Source organism: Triturus cristatus, chromosome 3_1 (assembly GCF_964204655.1).
Source record: "Triturus cristatus chromosome 3_1, aTriCri1.1, whole genome shotgun sequence".
NCBI lineage: Eukaryota > Metazoa > Chordata > Amphibia > Caudata > Salamandridae > Triturus > Triturus cristatus.
The window spans coordinates 501,285,969-501,310,947 of NC_140583.1; the positions used below are offsets into that span (position 1 = coordinate 501,285,969).

General features: G+C 46.7%; 1 protein-coding gene across 6 annotated transcripts in view; it reads left to right on the plus strand.

Annotated features, from left to right (window-relative positions):
- The window catches only part of MAN2A2 (mannosidase alpha class 2A member 2), a 658,091-nt gene that overhangs the window by 71,124 nt on the left and 561,988 nt on the right, over positions 1-24,979 (plus strand). For all 6 annotated transcript variants that reach the window (XM_085644368.1, XM_085644371.1, XM_085644369.1 and 3 more), the window contains one exon: positions 4,816-4,960. In XM_085644368.1, coding sequence (XP_085500494.1) covers positions 4,816-4,960 — 145 coding nt within the window. The remainder of the gene's footprint in view (positions 1-4,815; positions 4,961-24,979) is intronic.

Genomic DNA, 24,979 nt, shown 5'->3' on the forward strand with positions numbered 1-24,979 from the left:
CTTCTTATGCATGTTTTGTTGTTCCAATGTTCCTTCCAACCACAACAGGCAGACTCTCTTTCTTGGTCTTGCTCCAATTCCCAGTACACCAGAAGTAAAATACTCTGCTCTTGCCAGTGCAGGGTGAGCAGTGTGCTTGTCAGAGTGCAGGGTGCAGCATATTAAAGCCAGGCAGACTGGCATTGCCAATGCTTGCTTTTTAGTTGGTGTATCATTTCAACTCTCCAGGGAGTGCTTCCACAGGGAATACCTTACAACTGAAAAGTAGACTCAATCATCATGCTGCTTGCCTCATCCAATTAATTTTTTTATCTCCTATATGCCTTACTTACAGAAACAAATTATTTTTTCACTGGCAATGCCAATACGTCAACCTTTATTGTGACAAACAGTATTTGTGCATCCAATGTATGTAAACCAAATACCTGAGTGCCTGTGTTTACATGTGCTGGCACATCAAAACTTTTACCTGGGCCGACAGATCCCCGAGACTCAGGTACAATACGACCACCTGCCCTCTGCAACAGGAAGGATTGGTGATTCCCATTATTCGCCTCTACTACCTGATGGCGCAAGTGAGTTATGTGGTGGAGCAGCTCCAAGTGAAAACTGACAAACCATGGTGCTTTATAGATTAGAATATGTCTGCCCGACCATTAGCTGAAGTTCTCCAAGCTCTGTCGGTCACAACACTGTCTCAATATTTACCTGTCCTTGGTTACAAGGGTCACCCTGGAGGCCTAGGACTATCTGTCTAGATACAACGGGATTACGGAGTATCCATCACCGCTCACCCCATTACACAGGAATAAAACCTGCACCCCCGGTTTAGATAGTTCACAATTTTGAATATGGATTGAATGCACTTGTTACAGGCTCTGAGACATGTTTCATGAAGTTAGCATCCACACCTTTAAGGATATTAAGCTCACACACTGCATCTCAGAACAAGAGAGATTTCATTACTGGGAAATTAGACATTGGGTCCTTCAGCCGAAATCGGCCCACCAGGCTGCTCAAAAACAGCCCACAGCTGGAATTTGGATACCGGCTCCTCGGGCATTGCCCAAGTGCCTGCATTACCAATCCGACGCTGGAACACTTCCATGTGGATGCAGAGAATCTGTCGACTCGTGGCCAATGAAAACGTAACCTATGATATGCAGTAAGCCTCTGGCAAATTCACTACGATGTAGGACTCCAGCCTAGAGTTCCTCAGTCAATGTAATAGACCTCACTTGCCCAAGTCGCCTTAGAGTACTAGGCCTACTGTCTCATCATAGGTGGCGAGCTCAAACGGCACCTGATTGTATGGGGGATCGGACACACCACGCTCTTGCTCACCCCGCTTATCAGTTGGGCTAAGGTGGTGGCATAAGGGAGGGGGTTCATGTTGGGGATCAGTTCTGTTTTCGAGGTGGGTATGCCCGCCTTAATGTTGTATACTAAAACACCAATAAATATGATGGAAACCAAGTCAAACATCTTGGCTTTGGCAATGAGGGTTTCCATGAATAACCTAATCAGTTATGACCAAGAATTAAATGAATGATAGTAACATGTTCTAGCGCCATGCAAAATACAGTAATAACCATACAGAATCCAAATGTCAAATCCAGAGATACTAAAGCACCAGTTCAACAATCACAAGTACTAATATTTCTAAAAATAACATCTGGGTAGGCCACAGAGAAGGGCGCCGGGCAAACGGCCAAGAAGAGAGCAGCGAGCGCGAAGAGAGAGGTCCTGGCCATGGCTGGGGAGCGCGGCTTCCAGTCAGAGCTCTGCGCAGCCACTGAAGACGGGAGCACCGGGGCTTGCAATGCTTAAGAGGCGGTGAGAAAGGGAGGGGCGTACTCTTGCAAAAGGTGCCTGGGAGTTCCCGTCCCGTCTTTTTCCACTTTATAATTACATCATTCTTCCTTCTTGAATGTAATTAATTGCTCGGTTAAAAAAAAAAGGGTAACATTTTAAAACAGAATATTTCTCTCTTTTGATTTCACGTTTCAGGTAAAGTGACTTTAGAAACTTTGTCAAGATAAGCAAATGATCGAGCACATTGAGTTGGATAAACGGGATGACCCGAAATGTACCGTCCTTTGGAGTCATAATGACGTGGTTGGCAAAATTTACAAATGCTAACAAAAAATAATACTAATAATAATTCTAGGGTGTGCCCGAGTCACGCTGAAGAATACACGACCTGAGATTAACAAATGTCTCTTTACCTGTTGGAGGTTGCCGGGGTTCCTCCCTTACACTTCCTGCACTCGCTGCTGAAGAACAGCGAGTCCCTTTCTGCCACTGATCTCTGGGCTCTGCTCTGCAAGGACTTTAACAAGCGCTCGCCATGACGTTTCCGTTTGGCTTTTTCTGACGTGGCCTCGTCTGCTAAAAGGTTTCTTTTCTTTATGGGGCCATGTGTTTGGCCCCATAAAGATAAGAAACCTTTTGCAGCAGAAGGAAGGCAGGCGAGGCCAAATGGGACAGCTCAAAAAGCCAAGCGAAAACGTCACCAGCACCTCTTTCCCAATGGCTGGCAGCCTTTTACCATAAACGGTGATGCCGGCCAATGGGAAAGAGGGGCGGGGCTTAATGCTTCTTTCTAAAAAATCCCATAAACATTAAATCCCGGCAGCGAGACTGCGCATGCGCGCAGCCTTATGCTAGCGAGACCTAAAAAGGGTTGCATTTCCCCCGGGTCACATTCATCAAAAGAACCGCAATGGCTGTTAATATACCTCAGCTGGGTACATGTCTCTTATCCTCTTCCCCTTTCTATGTTCCGCCTACGCCGTACCTACTATCCTAACCCAGTTGCCTCCACCTACCCTATTTGCAGCTACCAGTTCCGGAGGGAGAATGGTTGTTTCATCCACCGGTGACCACGGTATCAGCCAGAACCCATACAGCCTCTCATGTGATGCTACCAGGCAGCCACTTTAACTCGCTCCCAGTCCCATTGGCTATGGGTGGGGTAAGGGCTATAATAGAGAATAGATTATAATTGGAGAGCCGGCCAACAAAAGGTTTCTGTGACAGCCAATCAAAATGGGCCATTCTTGGTTTCCCTGCCCTTTTATAGCCACTTCCTTCCTGTTCTAGACCGTCATCCTTTCTGTCCGAAGAGGCACTGTGTTTAAACTGGGAGGGATGGAACAGTACAGCTTCTCTGAGGCTAGGGGGAAGCAGGGGCGTTTCCTTGTGTGTACATGTTTGTATCTGTGCTTTTTTGTGTCTTTGTGTTGTGTGTGGGTCTGTCTGTCTGTCTGTCTGTCTCTGTCAGGGGTGAGCCTAATGCTTTTGTCTTGTTTTTGTTTACTGGCTAGTTCAAGAAAACAATCTATAATTTAATCAATTACTGTAACTATTGCCGATGTGATTTCCTTGGTAAATGCTGGCATCGTAAACGTGGTGTACTCTAAAATAGATTTTTTATGCTGCTTTCTTTCAAAACTACTCTTAACATACTTGCTGCATGTACATTACCATTTCAGTGTGCAAACCCCTCCCGTCCCAAGAAAATGCACCCGTCCTCTCCCCACCCACTTCCTTTTCTCATATGCCTCTTCCTTAATCCACTCCTCCATTTGTTTATTTTTTTATTCATATAAAAAATGTATTAGCCCAGGCCACATCGACACTTTTCTAAAAATTAGCTTTTTTAATCATGCTGCACAACAGACGCGGTGCTAAACACTTACAAGGTCCCAAAAGCGAGACCTATTGGCAATGCCAATGCTTGTTATCATCATGTCTTGTTTAGCCATGCATGTAATGTTTTCATCAGATACACCATTCTCGAAGCAGCCATTATTTCACAGACATTCTCTAATCGGCAGATATTTCAATTTCGAAGAATCCTGAGCATATTGTAACTCTTTAAGGTTGGATACCTTGATTTCAAAGGGCGTTATAATGAAACTCACATTAAATGTAAAATGTTCACTACTGTTTCTTAGTGGAAAGAGGTGCATCCAGAGGTCTTAAAGACTAAAGTCTGGGCGAACCTGAAACCGAAGCCTACTTTTAAAACATAACCAATCTATAGTTTGAGAGAAAAAGGTTTCTTAAAAACTGTGTGCGTGTAAGCTTACTTTCTGCTGATTTCAACCTTTTTTATGTATTTGTTTAGAAACCAATGGAGATCTAAAATACCTTGTTAATACCATGGAATTTCTGTGGTTCCATGCAAGCCAAAATCATCCATTGTTGATGAGTAGCATTTTTTGAAGTTAATGGTGAATGTGTCTTTGAGCCTCTCTTCCTAACAGTTGATCGTAAACAGCAAAGCATTATAAACACCATTGGGTTACAGGGAGACCCACTGGTGCCAAACACACTCCACATCCTCTACATGTGGCCATTTTCTTCATTAAGTCAGCTGTAATAGTAATTTGGTGTATGGAGCCACATATCAGCCGGGTGGGCCTGATTTGCATAAGGATTCCACCTATTCGTATCAGGCCTCTGACGCTTTCTCCTCCATTTGCCAGTGCCGCTTCTGAAATTAATGTCTTCAGTCAAATAGCTATAGCCCACCCATCAGTCGACAGAAGTTTCCACCTATTGCCAAAGTCAGATTTCTCCAGTGTACATCTGTTCTCCTTATCACTATTTGACACCAAAGTTCTGAACTCCTGAAGCTGCCATCTCTGAGTGTAAAGCGATGTGAAGGGCCTGGAGACAATATGCCAGCTTTCAATCTCTTTTCGTTTCCAGTTTTAGTGTTCCTCACACTGACCTTATTTATTTGTGAGGCTTGATCCCTCACCTGAAATCCTAATTTCTTCTTGAATGTTACTTATCTCACAGATGCTGGATGTATACTCAGAGGTGCCGTTTGACAATGTCGATGGTGGTGTGTGGAAGCAAGGATTTGATATCACTTATGACCCCCATGAGTGGGACACTGAACCTCTGCAGGTGTTTGTGGTTCCTCATTCACACAATGACCCTGGTAAGTGAAACATGCACTAATCTCAAAATGTGGAGTCCTAGTCAAATATTATTTTAGATCCGTCTTGCCCTTCTATTATTGTATGAAACAAACTCTTCAAATAATATCGAATCATAGATGGCATCAAATAAAACATGTGGCAAAAATGTATGAATATTTCTTATTTATGTTACTGCGAGTATTTGCATAGCACATGCCTTGATCAATTACTACAAAAACACGTTTGTAGTAGCTGTTGATATAGATACTCATGCTATGCTCACTCTTTCCATATAGTGGTCAGCCCGGACGTTTGCAAGTTGTTTTTCTTCAGAGAAGGCTTTGAGTCACTGGATGCACTGTCGCTTCACCCTTAGTGGGCAATGCGCATGGACACCGACTACATGTTAGATTTTTGTTTTCTGCCATCAGGTTCGGATATATACTGACAGGGCTGCAAGACTTGACATGTTCTCTCAAGCTTTTCTAGGGTCCACGCGGTAAATCCTCAACATGCAGATTTGGAAAACCCTTTGTCTCTGCCTTTCCTTCGCCGTCACCCATTGGAGACTAATGCCTACATATCGAATCCCTGAATGCTGGGGGCCATGTGCCCTTTTCAATCAACCTTCAGCACTAGAGAATGCAGATCCTCACAGGGTAATTGAATGGATGCCCTGCCGATACTGCCTCCGGTTCCAGTGGTCGGACCATTAGGAGGTTTGTAGCCTCTACCCTTCCTTGGACAATGACAACGCCTCATGTGTAGCTAGCCTTGTCTTCTGGTTGAAAAAACACTACTGTTACAGAGGGAGAGGTGTTGGGTGCACTGCAAAATGCATCGCAGTCATCGCTGACATGCTTCACATCTTCGTTGAGCAAGACTGTTTGGCGCCAAGGAAGGTGAAGCCACCGTCCTTCCAGTATTCCGCAGCACCTGCCACCTACCCCAGAGGCAGTCTCCTCCAGCATCTCTAATGCTGAGGAAGAAGGGAGGGCAGAAGATGCTTCACCAACCTCCAGAACTAGTGGTTGTCGACTGAAGGTTCCACTCAAGGTAGTAAGTACAGTTAACTCTAACTCTCACTCCACCACTAAGCACTGACTTGGCCTGCTTCATTCCACCCGCTAATCCCCTCCCCTCCTGGGGTAACATTTTACCTGTCAGGGAAGACTGCAGCATTTCCTCTATCACTGGGGAAAAAAATAATCATATTGGATCAGTGGTTACTTGCGGTGGTTTGCCACAGATACTCACACAGCCCCGCAGCAGAGCCTTCTAGATGAAGATGTCCAGGCACTTCTCCACAAAGGAGCTATAGAAAGAGTGGCACTCACCACTGGGATAAGGTGACTTCTACTCTCTTTACTAACTCATTCCCAGGAAGGACTGCTCTCTCAGGCCAGTCTTGGACATGGGGCCCCTCAACCAAAACATCGTGTCAGAACATATCCACATGACAACCCTTCAGGATATAATACCTCTGCTATAAGAAGGCGATTACATCTGTCACCGTTAGACCTGAAGAATGTCTACTTTCACATTCCTGCCCATCCCGCCCACCTGCTGTATCTCCGCTTTACTGTAAGTGGTCATCATTACAACTTCAAAGTGTTCCCATTTGGGGTTACCACCGATCCAGGGGTCTTCATAAAGTGTGTAGCAGTGGTATTTGCCAACACTGATATTTGAAATATAGGAGCTAGTTTTTGACTAGCAGAACCAACCTTTGCTGCTTGGGTTAAGACACAGGGACAGATTTACTACGTTTTAGCGTAAAGCAGCTCAGTAACGAAAGTTACTGTGCTGCATTGCGTCAAGGGTTAGAGGAAAACAGCATCAAATCTACTAAGATGTCATGCTTCTGTTCTCTGCCCCAACCCTGGCACCCTTATGCTGCCATTTGCCAATCCATTCACCCAAGCGGTATGATTCAAGTGTGTGAGTGTATGTGCATTCTGTTATGCACATGATTTGCACTGGAAGGGCACCCTTCTAGTCCAAAAACTATTCTTTTTATACTTTTCTCACTTTGTATGCATGTTAAACTGTACAGTGCAACACACATGCTTTACTGTTATGCTTGCCACAAAGAGGCATTATTATTTGCTGCAAATGCCTTTTTACCAATGTTAGTAGAATGGGATTTGCCTTAAAACCCATGGATGGTTGCATGACAATGCCCTTGTCCCAGCTATGACTAGTCCCATTGATGCAAAGTAGGGCATAAAGCTACTTAGGCAACCTTCCAAAACAAAGTGCGGTTTGCATTGGAAAATAAATCCCACCACTTTGTGCTGGATTTGCATCACTTTTGCGACATAAGCCCAGTGCAAACTGTTAGTAAATCTTGGCTAGACTCTTCAAACGGGTCCTTGTCAATATTATTAGAGCCATTTGTGTGTTACTGCAAGCTAATGCAATGTTACCAAATGCCCAATGGAGAGCAAATGTTGCTGTACTGTGCAAAATCAGAAGGCAATGAGGAAGCAATAGAGAAGGGTCCTCTGAAGCATGCAAGAGGAATAGTTTGAGAGTGCCAGATTTCTGTAGACATGTTCCTGGTTGTTAAAAAGGTCTAAACCCCCCGTAACAGCCAGCATTTATTTATGGTTCTTGCAGTGTGCTAAATCATTAAATTTACAAACCCTAATATTTCAGAGGTGACTGAAAATGTAGCTGTGCCAATTCACGTAATTGTACATCAATGTTTGTATGAATTAATGAAATCTGTACTTGTAAAGCGCACGAACGCTCAAACGGAGCATCCTGGAGGTAGCGCCAGGATGCTCGGTCTGACTCCACCTCCTTAGAGATTGGCCAGTGTGCTGGTTGGTATACCCGTCAGTTGACGTAAAAAGCAGTTCTTCACAGCTAGCAGTTTGTCCATATCCTCATGACCCCATAGCTCCACACCATCGAGAGCTGCTCCTAAAGCCTGCTGTTTATAGATTTGGATCGCTGGATAGATTGGATAGAAATGTAATCTGTACAAAGTTCTAGTCAGAACCCCAATGTTTTGCTTCAATTTAAGCCTGCACTTATCTAAGTTGCACTGCCAGTCTTGCTGTTCTGTAAGTGCAGCCCAAGATAGTCAAAGGTGTGTACACGTTCCAGGGGACGCCCAGGAGCTTGGGGTTAGGTCTGGTGGAATGGCAGGGATTTAAGACCATGTGTTTGGTTTTAGTCACATTTATTTCTAGGCCCCTCAATGTGCTAAAGTTCTCAAAGCGGTGTAATAACACCGGTAGCCCCATATGTGATTTTGATAGTAATAAAATGTCATTGGCAAACATTAAAGCAAGAGCCTTAATGTTAGCCACACTAGTAGCATCTCCATCACATTGAGTCAAGAGAGATATTAAACCATTAACATAGAGTGTGGAAAGAGTTTGGGCTAGGACACAACCCTGCCTTACCCCTCTGCTAACAGAGAATGGTTCTGTGAACTCACCCAATTGTTCACAACGGACTTGGACATAGGTTGGGACTATGTAAGTATATTATGATGGTCAAGAGATCTTTGGAAATGCCCATATCTACCAAGACCTGCCATAGCATTGGTCTGGGCACCAGGTCAAACACTGATCACAGGTCAACGAATGCAACGTAAAGTCTGCCACCTCCCAGTGCCACCATTTTCCCAAATATTTGTTGAAATTTAAAGACTTAAAGAACATAATATAATTGAATAATGATTCAAAATAAGTGCTCTAAATCTCAATTTCTACCAGATACAGGTCCCCTGGAATTTTGTCGGGCCCGGGGGCTTTGTTTGGGACTATATTAGTGATTGCAGATCTCACTTCTGTTAGCAAAATTGGTACGTTCTACTGTTCGCGACATCGGTACGCTCTTTCGAGTGTCGCTTCCTCAACCCCCCTCAGCTGAATTGCTAACTTCCTGACTGATTGGGGTAATACTCTCAGCTCCCTTTGCAGCATAGAGACTGGAGAAGTGGACAACCCAGTGTGCCGCTGGGACATTATTCTCGATCAGACAAAATTCCTCTTTGTTACCTAATGAGACCAGGTTCCAGAAGGCACGCTGGTTTCTGCGTCCAACAGGCCTTCCTACTTCCCCTTTTCCCACTCTTGCTTAGCAGTTTTCATGGATTTCTTATATGCCTCCCATCTGACTTTTTATTGCCCCTCTATCTTTTTGGTGGACAGCAGACATGAGAGCAGACCTTGCCACCTAACAAGTTTTAATACACCAGGACTGGCGGGTCATTCTCCTGAATGTCCTCCTGGTTGCCACATAAAACATTTCTTTAATCTTGCATAGAGTTTATTATTGATGATACTAACTCTATGTAAATGGACCCTGTTCTGTGTCCTTCTCAAGTGCGAGGAACTCCACAATATTGCAGGCGACTAGATTGTAAGCTTCTCCAATAAGTTCTTGTGAATTTTCCAAGGTGGACCAATTCACTCTACGCATGTTGATAGAGATTTGCAACCTGCGGTCAAAAGGATCATCAACAGTTACCCTCTCACTGCCTTCAGGGAGCTCTATGTCAAGGACCAGAGCGTTATGGTAACTATCATTCGTGGTTTATACTGCCATGTCCATTATAAAAGGCAAGACTCTTTCGTCCACCAATATGTAATTGATAAGGCTGGTGCCAGAGATGCGGTTAAATGTGTGCTCATTAAACCAAATGGGGGACTAAGGGCTTTGTCGAGGTCCAGCATACATGCCCAATCGAAGTCAAAACAGAAGAAGGTATGCAGTTCCTAACAGGACAGGGGGCGCGAGGTCAGCCGTCAAGGTAATATTATCCCTTAATGGTGGAGGAAAAGGGGGATCCCTCCTTACAGAATTAGGGCCCTCACACACCCAGCCAGCTGGGTGTCATGCTTCATCATAGGGCTTGCTCCTCGTCAGGTCGGCGCTGCAATACCTGGCGGGCTCCCTATGAGGGGCAGTTTGGCGGAGATCTTTTATTCCTTGCTGTTTGGTGCCTTGGATGTGAGGGACCTAAAGGTGTAGATGTGCTAAGTGATGGTCAATGGACCGTGCAAAGGTTAAAAGGAAATTGAAGTCCAAACAGAATAATTTTAATGAATATGGCTTCCAACCTGGCTAAAAAGGTGGCACACTCCTGATATGATGCGTCCGAATCTCGCGCTCAACTTCATGTGGTCGACATGTTTACCTATGTGTCAGGATGATCTAGCGGCAATTCATCAGGACCTAAAAGAACAGTTCTATCTACACTACTGGTGGTGTTCTGGTTAATTGACCGTGATAGATCACAAAAAAGCACCTCAAATGTGGTATCTGTAAATGCGCTGGCCAACCTAAATTTGTGCTACCCTTCCTTATCCTACCATTCCTGGCTCATAAGCCTTGATTCATTGTTTGGACATTAATTATACAGCCTGGATAGACCATCTTTGAATCTGTGGAATTGCCAATTTAGGAATAGACTAGACAGTCTTCATCCTGGGTGAGTGCTACTGCGCTGTTTTCCAGGGGTTCGATTTGGCAGTTAAAGTCCCAGCCCATGAACTTCCAGTGCCAATTCAGTAGCTCAATGGCTGGAGACTCAATTTAGTTCCCTCCTGGCTTTAGGTAGACATTATAGCTGTATGCTGCGAAGGAAGGGAAGACTAGCGTAACACACAAGATATCCGGAGAAGATACTGTTATTTCTTGGACCTTGTAAGTGAGAACAGTGCTTCCCCAGATTACCAAACCCCCTAAGTGTCTACCCTTGCCTTTGGTTACTGCTACCAGCCGCGATCCGTGCAGGTAACAGCGGTGGGGGCTTGTAAAGGGGGGTTCCAAGGGACGATGCAAAGGTAAAATTAAATAAATAATACATTTTTCCTCAGCATCGTCCCTCGGAATCCCCCATTACACGGCTCCACCGATGTTACCTGCACGGACGTCGGCTGCCTGCTACTGTGCTAAAGTGTGCTTATCTAGAATGGTACACTGGCTCTATGAACAAGGTTTCTTGAAAAATACAAATTGAGTGTGCATCAATAAACATAGCCCATTCCCGGGACTTGACTTTGGACCAAAGCCCTACTATATTCCATGACAGCAGTTTAACTGGTGCAGAGAGACGTTTAGTTATTGGGTTCGCACGATTGTCTAAGCAGGGTTGTAGGAAGCTGGGTTTCTGTTGCAGTACCCCCTCCCCCACTTTTTGCCAGACTACTGATGCACTTTTACTTGATGTGCCCTGGGTCCCTGCCAATCAGGTTCCCAGGGCCTATGTTCTTTCCCAGAACTTTACATTGTACCCCCAATTGGCACCCTCTGGCCACATGTCAGTCCCTTGTAAAAGGCATCATGGATACCAAGGGCACTGTGACCAGGGAAGGCCTCTAAGGGCTGCAGCACTTATTGTGCCACCCTTAGAGGCCCTAGTGTGTATGTATATGTATATTATATATATACATATATATATATATATATACACACACACATACCCCTCCTCCTCCTCTGCTCCCGCGTGTTTTGGTGCAGAACAAAGTGAAGAGTCGACATGGCACACAACCCTGTGTGCCATGCCTACAACCCTCTGCCCTGGCATAGGTCAGCCACCCCTCTAGCTGGGTGCACTAGACCAGTGGTGAAGGTACAGGTGCATGATCCCTGTTCCCCTACAGTGTCTAGACCAATTCTAAGACATTGTAAGTGCAGTAATGCCATTAAGAGTATATGGTGCTGGGAATTTGTTATTACGAACTCCTCAGTGCCATAATGGCTTTACTGAAAACTGGGAAGTTTGGTATCAAACTTCTCAGCACATTAAACCCACACTGATGCCAGTGTGGGATTTAATGAAAAATGCACTCAGAGGGCATCTTAGAGATACCCCCTGAAAAACGTCCAGCCTCTGGTGGGTTCCCTGACTGGTACACATCAGCCTGCCACCACAAGACATGTTTCTGGACCCATGAGGAGGGAGCTTTCTCCCATTGGCTACTGATCTCGAGACCCATAAAACGCCCCCTAAATACAGTGTTCGAGGCATATGAGCTGCAGATCGTAAACTGTGCATTAGATCGCCATCTGGTGTTGGGCTCGGATGCTTGCACCTTGTTGTTGTCTTGGAAGAAGTCTTTTGTAGTCACGAGATAGGTGACTCCTCCCTTGGACGATAGTGCGCATGGGCATCGACTCCATCCACAGATTGTTTTTTTTCCACCTTTGGGTACAGATGTAACTTTTATGCTCTGGTTCGAAACATTGTGTTCGAGGCATATGAGCTGCAGATTACACACTTGTGCATAGATCGCCATCTGGTGTTGAGCCCAGATGTTTGCAGTTTGTTTTTCCTCTTGGAAAGTCTTTGGAAGTCACGAGGTCGGTGACTCCTCCTTTGGATCGTATTGCGCATGGGCTTCGGCTCCATCCTCAGATTGTTTTTTTTCCGCCATCGGGCTCGGATGTAATCTTCACGCTCCGGTTCCGGACAGCTTCCAGTTCGACGATCGACGCGCAATCCTCACCCCAATTCATGGTATTGTTTCGATCGCGATCTCCCCACTTGACGCGCCTCTCATCGGCAACACCTTCGGTTCCAGTCGTCGACGGCGGCCTTCCGGCCTACCCAAGCTCCGGTCCTGGCTAATGAAAAGGACTCCATTTAAAAAGTGCCCTCGATGTGGGTCCAAATTCCCCCACACCGATCTCCACGAGGTGTGCAATCTCTGCCTCTCCCCTGAACACGAGGCTCGAGACTGTCTGGCGTGTAAATCCTTCCGGTCCAAGAAAACTATTTGGGACCGAAGAGCCAGAAGAACCATGGCACACTCCTCGACGGCGATCCCGGATGACATCTTCAGGGAAGGCGTCGACGCTCCAGAACAACACACCGACGAGGGACTCGTCAGCGCATCCGAAGCCGACGATTCAGATGTGGAGGACATCACTCCGGCACAGAGGGTCGTGAGTACTACTCAAACCCCCCCCCCCCCCCCCCCCCCCCCCCACACCGGCACCGAAAAAGGCTTCGGTCACGCCTTCGGGCCTAAGCAAGACCAAAGACACTGCTTCCCACACCGCACCTTCGGGACCGGTAAAGAAGCCAATTAAGCCTTCGGGCGGCTCGGGCTCGAGCCAGCCCACCGTCAGAGCCGATTAAACACTCATCGGCACCGAAAAAGAAACCGGCCTCCATCTCGACACCGAGCCCCACACCGAAACACTCTGGGTCGAGACCCAGCTCCTCGGCACTGACCCCATCTTCGGTACCGACAAAAGCACACAAGGCCACCGGCACCGACACTTCGAAGCCGAAATCCATCTCGGCGCCTACTAAACAATCAGAGCTTTCCAAGCATGATTCCAAACAACGAACCAGCACCGACAAACCTAAGAAACCAACGGCCCCGACGCCCTTGGCGCCGACGGACCAACCAACCTCTCCAGAACTATTCTCACCGGATCCTTTACAAAAAACACTAACTAAGGATCCCAAAACTGGACATTTGATGCTCTCTATCAAAAAGAGACAGTTAGAGAAACCTGCTCCGCCTCCACCTCCAAAAAGGAAGGACTCTGCTACCTTCCCTTTCAGACTACCTTCCGCACCTCCACCACCTCCTCTACCTTCCCCTCCTCCACCTCCTCCACCTTCTCCACCCACACCTCATCGTTCCCCGACCCCATCCCCGGATGATGATGATCAAGGGGATCCATATGATGACTTAGGGGATGTGCCCCAAGATATACCTACAGGGGACCCCACTCCCACCGGATCCCCAGACCCATGGGACGATTATAATATCCCTGATATCCCTAAAGTCCCACAAGACGATCTTTACCCTTCCAGACCTTCTCCACCAGAAGACTCTTTGGGGTTCAACCATTTACTGCAAAGGGCGGCACACTACCATGGGGTAGATTTACATACCGACCCAGTGGAGGAGGATTTCCTCCTAGATACATTTGACACCACACATAGGACCACCTCCATATTGCCTATACTTAAAGGTGTTATAAAACATGCGCCGGATATCTTTAAGGACCCAGTCAGGGCCAGGGTCATTAACCCGCACATTGAAAAGAAGTATAAAGCTGCCCCAACAGATCCCTCCTACATCAGAGGGCCAGCGCCACTAGATTCCCTGGTAGTATCCACAGCACGTAAAAGGGCTAACTCCCAGGCGACGCACCACCACCTGACAAAGAGTCTAAACTCTTGGACGCATCAGGCAAGCGTACTGCATCTCAAGCGGCCAATATATGGCTTATCGCCAATACACAAGCACTACTAGCGAGGTATGACAGGGCCCATTATGACGAGTTTGAAGCCATAATGCACCATCTCCCTGATAAACAACAAAGCTAGGGCCAATGAGCTAATTCAGGAGGGCAAAACAATTACTAATACCTCCATACGTTGTGCCTTAGATGCAGCAGACACAGCCTCTAGGGACATCAATACTAGTGTCCTCTTCCGTCGCCATGCCTGGCTAAGGATATCAGGTTTTAAACCGGAGGTACAAGCCTCCAACCTCAACCATCCCTTTGACCAGGAACATTTGTTTGGCCCAAAAGTTGATGACGCCCTAGAGAAAATGAAAAAGGACACTGACACGGCAAATTCCATGGGAGCCTTACAATCTCACCCTCCCAGACGCTCCTTTCGCCGCTCTTCCTTTCGGAGCACATCCAGAGGCTACTCCTCAGACACCGCTTCCACTTCATTCAGGGGCAACAATAACAAAGACAGAGGCAAAACAAACACCGCCCGCTCTGCCACCGCGCCTACCCAATGACTTCCTGCACTTCCCCCAGACCATCCCACTCCGGTCGGGGGCAGACTCCAACATTTCCTTCCGGTCTGGACTACCATCACCTCGGACAAATGGGTAACACAAATAATTCGGTCAGGCTACTGCCTAGAACTAATATCTACCCCCCCAAACATTCCACCCAGACAACGCCCATTGTCACCAGAACATCTACTGCTACTCAAGCAGGAGGTAATCTCCCTCCTAGACAAAAAGGCAATAGAACACGTTCCTACCAACCAACAAAATATGGGGGTCTACTCCCTATATTTTCTCATACCAAAAAGGGACGAGACTCTACTGCCCATCCTAGACCTTCGGCCCCTAAACAAATACATACACTCAGATAATTTTCATATGGTGACGCTTCAGCAGGTACTTCCGCTGCTTTCCCAAAACGACTTCCTCACAACTTTGGACCTAAAAGACGCTTATTTCCACATTCCAGTGCACAACGCTCACAGGAAGTACCTCAGATTCGTAGTGGAAGGCCAACACTACCAATTCAAAGTGCTCCCGTTCGGAGTCACAACCGCACCACGAGTATTCACCAAGTGCCTAGCAGTGGTGGCAGCACATCTGCGAAGACAACACATTCATGTCTTCCCATACCTAGACGACTAGTTGATAAAAGCCAGTTCATACAATCCGTGTGTACAACACACACACACCACGATCCAGCTACTTCACCAGCTAGGCTTCACGGTAAACCGCGAAAAGTCCCATCTACAACCATCCCACATAAAACAATATCTAGGTGCCACTATAGACACCTCAAAAGTGTTCGCCTACCCCAATTCTGCCAGGATTGCAAGCATTCAGGCTCTACGCGCAAAATTCATAGCACAACACTCCCTTCCAGCTCGGGTGTTTATGCAACTAATAGGGATGATCGCCTCTTGCATCTTCATAGTACCTCACGCAAGACTCCAGATGCGTCCTCTCCAAGAGTGCTTAGCGCGCCAATGGAACCAGGCCCAGGGTCAATTAACAGATCTGGTGTTGGGAGACGGTCGCACCCATCGCTCTCTGCAGTGGTGGACCACCACAAACCTTTCCACAGGTCGACCGTTCCTGGACCCGGTTCCCCAGATAGTACTAACCACAGACGCATCGCTCTCCGGCTGGGGGGCTCATCTATTACATCTCACCGTGCAGGGCACATGGACACCTCAACAAAAGTTACTCCACATCAACCATCTGGAGTTACTAGCAATCTTCTTAGCCCTAAAATCTTTTCAAACACAGATTTCAGGCAAGGCAGTCCTAATCCGCACAGACAACATGACAGCCATGTACTATATTCAAAAACAAGGCGGCACACACTCTCCACAGCTCTCTCAGCTAGCACAGAGCATATGGAGATGGGCCATACCCCAGAAAATCTTTCTCCTAGCTCAGCATGTCCCAGGAGTTCAAAACACTATGGCAGATCTGCTCAGCAGACAAACACAACAAATCCACGAGTGGGAACTCCACCCACAAGTTCTACACCCGTACTTTCAGATGTGGGGGCATCCACAGATAGACCTCTTCGCCACCCAAGAAAACACCAAATGCCCAAGCTTCGCCGCCAGATATCCACACCCATTGTCCAAAGGAAATGCGATATGGATGAACTGGTCAGGCAGATTTGCGTATGCTTTTCCGCCTCTCCCACTCATTCCACTTGTGGTGCGCAAACTACAGCAACACTCCCTCACACTAATCCTAGTAGCTCCAACTTGGGCCAGACAACCGTGGTACACCACACTGCTGGAACTATCTGTAGTACCGCACCAAAAATTACGCCTCTCTCCACACCTCTTAACCCAGAACCATGGAGAGTTCAGACACCCGGACCCAGCTCAGCTCAACCTTGCGATCTGGCTCCTGAAGTCCTAGAATTCGGTTATCTAAATCTTCCCCCTGACTGTATGAACGTCATCAAGGAAGCTAGACGACCCACCACTAGAGCGTGCTACGCCGCCAAGTGGAAACGTTTTTTTGTCTATTGTCACAACAACACCATCAATCCCCTAGACGTCTCCATTCAACACATCATAGGCTACTTACTCCACCTACAAAGGTGTAATCTAGCCTATACGTCCATTCGACTACACCTCGCAGCTATAGCAACTTATCTACAAAACAGGCAACATCTATCACTCTTTAGAGTACCTGCCATTAAAGCCTTCATGGACGGCCTTAAAAGAATAATTCCCCCCAGAGTGCCACCCTCACCTGTGTGGAACCTAAATATCGTTCTCACCAGACTAATGGGGCCTCCCTTCGAACCATTGCACAAATGTGAACTCCAATTTTTAACCTGGGAAACCGCTTTTCTAGTAGCAATCACTTCCCTCAGAAGGGTCAGTGAGAATCAAGCATTTACCATTCAAGAACCTTTTCTACAAATGCACCATAACAAAGTTGTTCTCCGTACCAACCCAAAATTCCTCCCTAAAGTCATTTCTCCTTTTCACCTAAACCAATCTGTAGAACTACCAGTATTCTTCTTGCAACCACAAACTGTTGCAGAAAGAGCTCTACACACACTAGATGTCAAACGAGCCTTACTCTACTACATCGAGAGAACACAACCTTTCCGTAAGAACAAACAACTGTTTGTCTCTTTCTCTCCACCACACAAGGGCAACCCCATCTCCAAGTCGGGGATAGCTAGGTGGATTGTTAAATGCATTCAGATTTGCTACCATAAAGCAAAACGAACGCTATCCGTTCCCCCTAAAGCCCATTCTACACGTAAAATAGGGGCTTCAATGACTTTTCTAGGAAACATCCCATTAGATGATATCTGCAAAGCAGCTACATGGTCAACACCGCACACTTTCACCAAACACTATTGTGTAGATGTGCAAACTAAGCAACAAGCTAGTGTGGGCCAGGCTGTACTCAAAACATTATTTCAAACCACTGCAACAGATACCGGTGGTCGCGCTAACGGTGGGTACCGCTATAATAATCTATGCAAAAGTGTGTAATCTGCAGCTCATATGCCTCGAACGGAATATGCTACTTACCAGTATGCATCTGTTCTTGGCATGTAGAGCTGCAGATCTACACACGCCCACCCGCCTCCCCGGCTACCTGTATCTGTTCCAGTTTATCTTATATAGATAACACACACATGGGCATCTTCACTGTTATTACTACGCTCCATCTTTCCCTGCTGGCGAAAAACAATCTGAGGATGGAGCTGAAGCCCATGCGCAATACGATCCAAAGAAGGAGTCACCGACCTTGTGACTTCCAAAGACTTTCCAAGAGGAAAAACAAACTGCAAACATCCGGGCCCAACACCAGATGGCGATCTATGTACAAGTGTGTAGATCTGCAGCTCTACATGCCAAGAACAGATGCATACTGGTAAGTAGCATATTCCTTTTCAAACTTTTCGACGTGCAAACTCTCTGGTATTGTTATCGATCGCGTGATCTTCGACGCGCAACTCAACAACTCGATTCCGGTGGTCGATGCGGGCCGTTGGGCCCATCCACGCCGTCGGGCCTACAGCTCATGGAAAGGACTCCATTTAAAAAATGCCCCCAGTGTGGAGCTAAATTCCCACACAGTGACCATCACAAGGTCTTTAACCTGTGTCTCTCGCCAGAACACGACGAGAACAATTGCCAGGCTTGCGCCTCTTTTCAATCGAAAAAGACCATCCGTGATCGTCGGGCCCGATGACACATCATGGCACAGAAAGCAGCTCCGGCACCAGCGGACATCTTCGATGAAGGCCCAGATGTCCCAGAAGAAGATTCCGAAGACCTCGAAATCGTGTCCGAAGCAGACAACTCAGATGACCACATCATACCTGGTCAACGAGTGAGTACAATTGCCCCTACCCCCACTCCACCCCAGAAAAAGAAGGCCCTGGTCAAGACTTTGCCTGTTGGCCCCAGTCGCGACCAAAAACGGACTTCAGAAGCCCCGCCTTTGGGCTCGGCTCCGAAGATAAAGAAAAAGTCTTCCAGTAGCTTGGAACCGAGTAAACCGCATATCCCCGTCCCAAAAACGCCTTCGGCACCGAAACCAAGTGACCACCCCACTCCCAAAAATAAATTGGCTCCGACCACCTCGACGCTGAAAGAAAAACCTTCGGATCCAAAACCAAAGCCTTCGGAACCGAAGAAGATTTCAGTCTCCATAGCCAAGCCAAAGGACTTTAAAACATCTCCCAAGGCCTTGGAGCACAAAACTCACCCCGCTCGGACCCGAAAAAGTCGGCACCGAAAGCGGTTGTCGAGAAGGAAGAACTTTTTCGACCTCATCCCGTAGATCCAAGACAGATAAAATTGCATATCGACCCTAAAACAGGACATGTGGCCGCTGTGCCACAAAAGAAGAGGAAGCTGGACACAACAGACACTCCTGCAGGGCCTTCTGAAGAAAAAAGACTGTGCCACTTCACCTATAAGACCCTCTTCTCCTGTTCTTTCTACTCCTGTTCTTCCTACTCCTGTTCTTCCTCCTAAACCTATCTCCTCCACAGCCACACCACTTCCAAATACACCACCACCACAGGATGATGACGTAGAGGGAGGGGGGCAACAATGACCCATTCACTGACCCTGACAATGATACGGACACGCCTCAGGATGACTGGGACGATTATGAAGACCCAATAGATCCCCCAGACTTCCCAGATCCCCAGCCATATCCAACAAAACCATCTCCCCCAGATGACCATATTGGATTTGGGCAGTTGGTTAACAGAGCTGCTATTTATCATGGCATTCACATGTATTCAGACCCGGCAGAGGAGGATTTCCTCCTAGACACTTTGAACAGTCGCAAAAATCTGTACAAATACTGCCAATGCTCAAAGGGGTCATTAAACATGCCCCAGATATATTCAAGGACCCAGTGAGAACTAGAATTCTCAATCCTAGGATTGATTAAAAAAATACAAACCTGCCCCCGACGATCCCGCCTACATCCGAGGGCAGCTACCCCTAGACTCACTAGTAGTGTCTAACGCTAGAAAACGCGCCAACTCACAAACCTCCGGTGACGCACCACCTACGGACAAGGAATCTAAGCTGCTAGATGCCTCTGGCAAAAGAGTTGTCTCCCAAGTAGCCAATCACAGGCGCATAGCTAATACCCAAGCATTACTTACGAGGTATGATAGGGCTCACTATGACAGACTAGAAACCCTACTCCAACACTTGCCTGATCAGTACAAGACTCAGGCAAATGACTTGATTCAGGAAGGCAAATTAATTACCAATGCCTCAATCAAGTTTGCCCTTGATGTAGCCGACACAGCCTCTAGGTCCATTAACAATAGTGTGCTGCTCAGACGACATGCCTGGCTATGCATTTCAGGCTTTAAACAAGAGGTACAAACAACCATCCTCAACCAGCCGTTCAATCAAGAACAACTCTTTGGACCTACTGTAGACAACACCCTGGAAAAAATTAAAAAGGACACAAAGACTGCTAAGTCCATGGGAGCGTTACAGTCTCCATCCACACGTGGTTCCTTTCGTCGCTCCTTTTATAGAGGAGGATCCAAAAACATGGGAACACACTACCTCCACTTCTTACAAAAATACAACAGAAACATCCCACAATAGAGGATAATTTAGAGGAGGATACAGGGAAAATAACAACAAAGGAAGAGGCCGAGGTAACAATAACACCCGGACCTCCACCACTACTAAACAGTGACTTCCCTCCACTCCCCCAAGACAATTCCACTCCGGTCGGGGGAAGACTGTCACAATTCCTGCCTGTCTGGAACTCCATTACAACAGACAAGTGGGTAAGACGAATTATCCAGTATGGTTACTGCCTGGAACTTACAGTAACCCCACCCACCATACCACCCAAACAGCGTCCAATGTCCACACATCATCTCACGCTCTTAAAACAGGAGGTTCTCTCACTGCTTCAAAAGCAAGCGATAGAACCAGTTCCCTTACAGCATCAAGGAACAGGGGTTTACTCGCTATATTTCCTAATCCCCAAAAGGACGGCACCCTCAGGCCAATACTCGACCTCAGACCGCTCAATCTTTACATACACTCAGATCATTTACACATGATCACTCTTCAACAGGTTCTTCCACTACTTCAACGAGGCGATTTCCTTGCCACATTAGATCTCAAGGATGCCTACTTTCATATTCCCGTTCACCCCGCTTACAGGAAATATCTAAGATTCATGGTGGACGGACAACACTACCAATTCAGTCCTTCCATTCGGGGTTACCACTGCGCCCAGAGTGTTCACAAAATGTCTGGTGGTGGTAGCAGCACACCTTAGAAGACAACAAATCCATGTCTTTCCATACCTCGACGACTGGCTGATAAAAAGCCAAGTCACAAAAACAGTGTGTTCATCACACTTATCAAACCATCCAGCTGCTACACAACTTGGGATTCACAATAAACTACACCAAGTCACATCTCCAGCCCTCCCACATACATCAGTATCTAGGGGCCACAATAGACACCTCCAGAGCTCTGGCATATCCCACTCCAGCCAGGATAGCCAGTATGCAAGGCCTAGTTGCCAGATTTCAACAACAGCACTCCCTCCCAGCAAGAGTATTCATGCAACTCATAGGAATGATGGCCTCTTGCATAGTTATTGTACCTCATGCAAGACTTCAAATGCGCAGCTTACAGGTATGCCTAGCACGTCAGTAGAACCAGGCCCAAGGACAACGAACAAGTCTGGTGTTAGTGGACGGCCGCACACATCACTCTGCAGTGGTGGAACATACAAAACCTGTCCAAAGGGCGGCCGTTCCTCAAGCCAGTTCCACAGATAGTGCTAACAGCAGACGCATCACTCACCGGTTGGGGAGCCAATCTCCTAAAACATACAATTCAAGGAAAACGAACCACTCAACAAAAAGTGCTCCATATCAATCACCTAGAATTACTAGCAATATTCCTAGCACTCAAATCATTCCAACTACATCTACAACACAAGATTGTCCTAGTCCGGAAGGACAACATGACAACCATTTTTTCAGTTGTGGGGTCAACCAGAAATAGATCTGTTCGCCACACAAACGCAAAATGCCCAACCTTCGCCACCAGGTTTCCACACCCTTTATCCAAAGGCTACGGATATGGATGAATTGGTCAGGCAGATTTACGTACGCTTTTATGCCACTCCCACTGATTCCCCTAGTAGTACGCAAGCTCAAACAACAGTCTCTCAAAATGATCCTGGTGGATCCCACATGGGCATGTCAAATTTGGTTCACGACCTTGTTGGAACTCTCAGTAGTTCCACACCAAAAACTACGCCTCTCCCCAACATTGCTAACGCAGAACCATGGAGAGAAAAGACACCCTGACCCAGGTCAGCTGAATTTAGCAATCTGGCTTCTGAAGTCCTAGAGTTCGGTTATCGTAACCGTCCGCCGGACTGTATGCATATTATTACACAAGCCAGACCTCCAACTACTAGAGCTTGCTATGCAGCAAAATGGAAAAGATTTGTCATCTACTGCAACAACAATCATATTGATCCGCTGGATGCTTCCATCCAGGACATCATTTGCTACTTGTTACACTTGCAAAGATGTAATCTGGCATATTCATCCATAAGGTTACATCTCGCAGCACTTGCAGCTTATTTACAAAATAGTGCCTTGCAATTAAGGCGTTTATGGAGGACCTTAACAGAATAATTCCTCCCAGAATACCACCCTCTCTGATGTGGAATTTAAACATTGTTCTTACCAGGCTCATGGGTCCCCCATTTGAACCTCTACATAAATGTGAACTTCAATTCCTCACATGGAAAGTAGCTTTCCTTGTCGCAGTTACCTCTCTCAGGAGAGTAAGTTAGATTCAGGCTTTAACCATAACCATTCTTACAAATACATCGTAACAAGGTGGTTCTCAGAACAAATCCAACATTCCTTCCCAAAGTCATCTCTGCCTTTCATCTAAACTAATCAGTTGAGTTACCGGTGTTTTTCCAAAACCCAGATTCAGTAGCAGAGAGAGCCCTTCACACGCTAGATGTTAAAAGAGCACTACTATATTACATCGACAGAACTAAGCCCTTTCGAAAAACAAAACAACGGTTTGTGGCCTTCTCTCCAACTCATAAGGGTAACCCCATCTCCAAAGCTGGGATTGCCAGGTGGATAGTAAAATGTATTCAAATATGCTACCAAAAGTCTAAACGCACATTAACAATTCCTCCTAGAGCAAATTCAACACGCAAACTAGGGGCTTCCATGGCATTCTTAGGGAATATCCCCTTAGATGACATATGTAAAGCAGCAACATGGTCTACAATGCACATCTTCACCAAACACTACTGTGTCGACGTGCAGGCTAAACAACAAGCTTCCGTAGGCCAGGCTGTTCTTAAAACACTTTTTCAAACCACTGCAACGGATACAGGTGACCACCGCTAGGGGAGACACTGCTGTACAGTCTATGCACAGTGTACGATCTGCAGCTCCTATGCCTCAAACGGAAAATGCTACTTACCAGTATGCATCTGTTCTTGGCATGTAGTGCTGCAGATTCGTACACGCCCACCCGCCTCCCCAGTACCTGTATCCGTTCCAGTATCATCTTAATTAGATACATTCACATGGACATCTTTTCTATTTCTTACTGACTCCATCATTTACCATCATGACGAAAAGCAATCTGAGGATGGAGTCGATGCCCATGTGTACTATCGTCCAAGGGAGGAGTCACCTATCTCGTGACTACAAAAGACTTCTTCCAAGACAACAAGGTGCAAGCATCCGAGCCCAACACCAGATGGCGATCTAATGCACAGTGTACGAATCTGCAGCTCTACATGCCAAGAACAGATGTATACTGGTAAGTAGCATTTTCTATTTAGGGGGGCAGCACTGAACCAAGAAGACAGATTGCTGCAACGTACGAAGAAGAAGGATGAAAGAAGACGCCCAGCAGAGGAGACTGCAGAGAAGAACTGACTTGGCCCCAGCCCTACCGGCAGTATCCAGGGATTTTGTGCCAAAAGTCGCCTTGTCCTACAGCCAGCGACCTCCAGAACCCCTGGGAGGACTGACTGCCTTCAACAAAGACCGGATCTCCTGTAAACAGCAGCTCTGTTCAAAAGAAACCCCCAAGACAGACTCTGAGCCTGCTGAGGACAAAGAAAGACGATGCCTGGAACCACCACTGCACCGGACTCCTACGGTCCGAATCCGGGTGGCCCACAGGTCCCAGCGAGGTCCCCCAGCGCTCCAGAGTCCGAGTCCAATGTGGTTTGACCCCTCCAGGACTCCCCGACATCGCCTGCAGCCTCTGCATGGAAGCTCCCCCAACCGCAAGTGGCCCGGTAAGGTGAAATCCGACCTCAAAAGACACCCCTGCATCCAGCCGCCCTGCGACCTGGAGAAGAGAAAGCGAGGTGCACCTATGTCCTCAAGCCCTCCAACTTACCTGCCCAGCTGTTGGTTCCTCCTTGACGTCTTCCTGGGCTGAGCCTGCAGCCAAAATCCAAAACCGGCAGCTCCCATTGAAAACAGGGCACCTGACACCATAACAGTACCCTGCACCCAGCCGCCCCTGTGCCCCTGAGGGTGCACCTCGTGTGCTAACTCTGATCCCCCTTTGCCCGGAGTCTAACACCAGGAGCTTTGCTCCCAAAATCTTGTGGCCTGCTTGTGAGCAGCCACCAGCCGGAGTCCCCCTACCTCCCATTGGATAACATTGGGCCTCAGCACTCTGCACCCGGCCGCCCTGGTGCCGCTGAGGGTGCTTTGAGAGTGCATCCTTGACCCTGAGGGAACCCTTGTTCCAACCCCAGAATTCCAACTCCCACAAATGAGTACTTACATGCAAACCGTTAACTTCATTTTTCTCCATTTTCAAGGAAAAAGCATTCAATGTATTCACATTGAATGCTTTTTCCTTGAAAATTAAGTGTGGAGTTGGTTTGTATGGAACAATGAAAAACTGCATATGTACTAAAATTGAATTATTTACTTTTTGTCTCAGTGTGATATCTAGGCTTATCACACTGATTAGCAAAAGTAATCTGAAAAGTAATCCAAAAATTAACATACTTAGTAATCTGTAAATTAATTGAAAAGTAATTTCGAAAAATTGACTTGCCTGTAATTCAACCAACTGCATTTGAACCTCCATTCAACTGTAAATCATTGCATACGATTTTGCAAAGTGTTATTTCACTTACCTGCACTAGGCTTGGCTTGGTTCTAAGAAATAAAATTACATAATAGTTGTGATACAAACAAATTGGTCTGAGTTCAGTCTTTGAGTGTGTGATATCATCTGC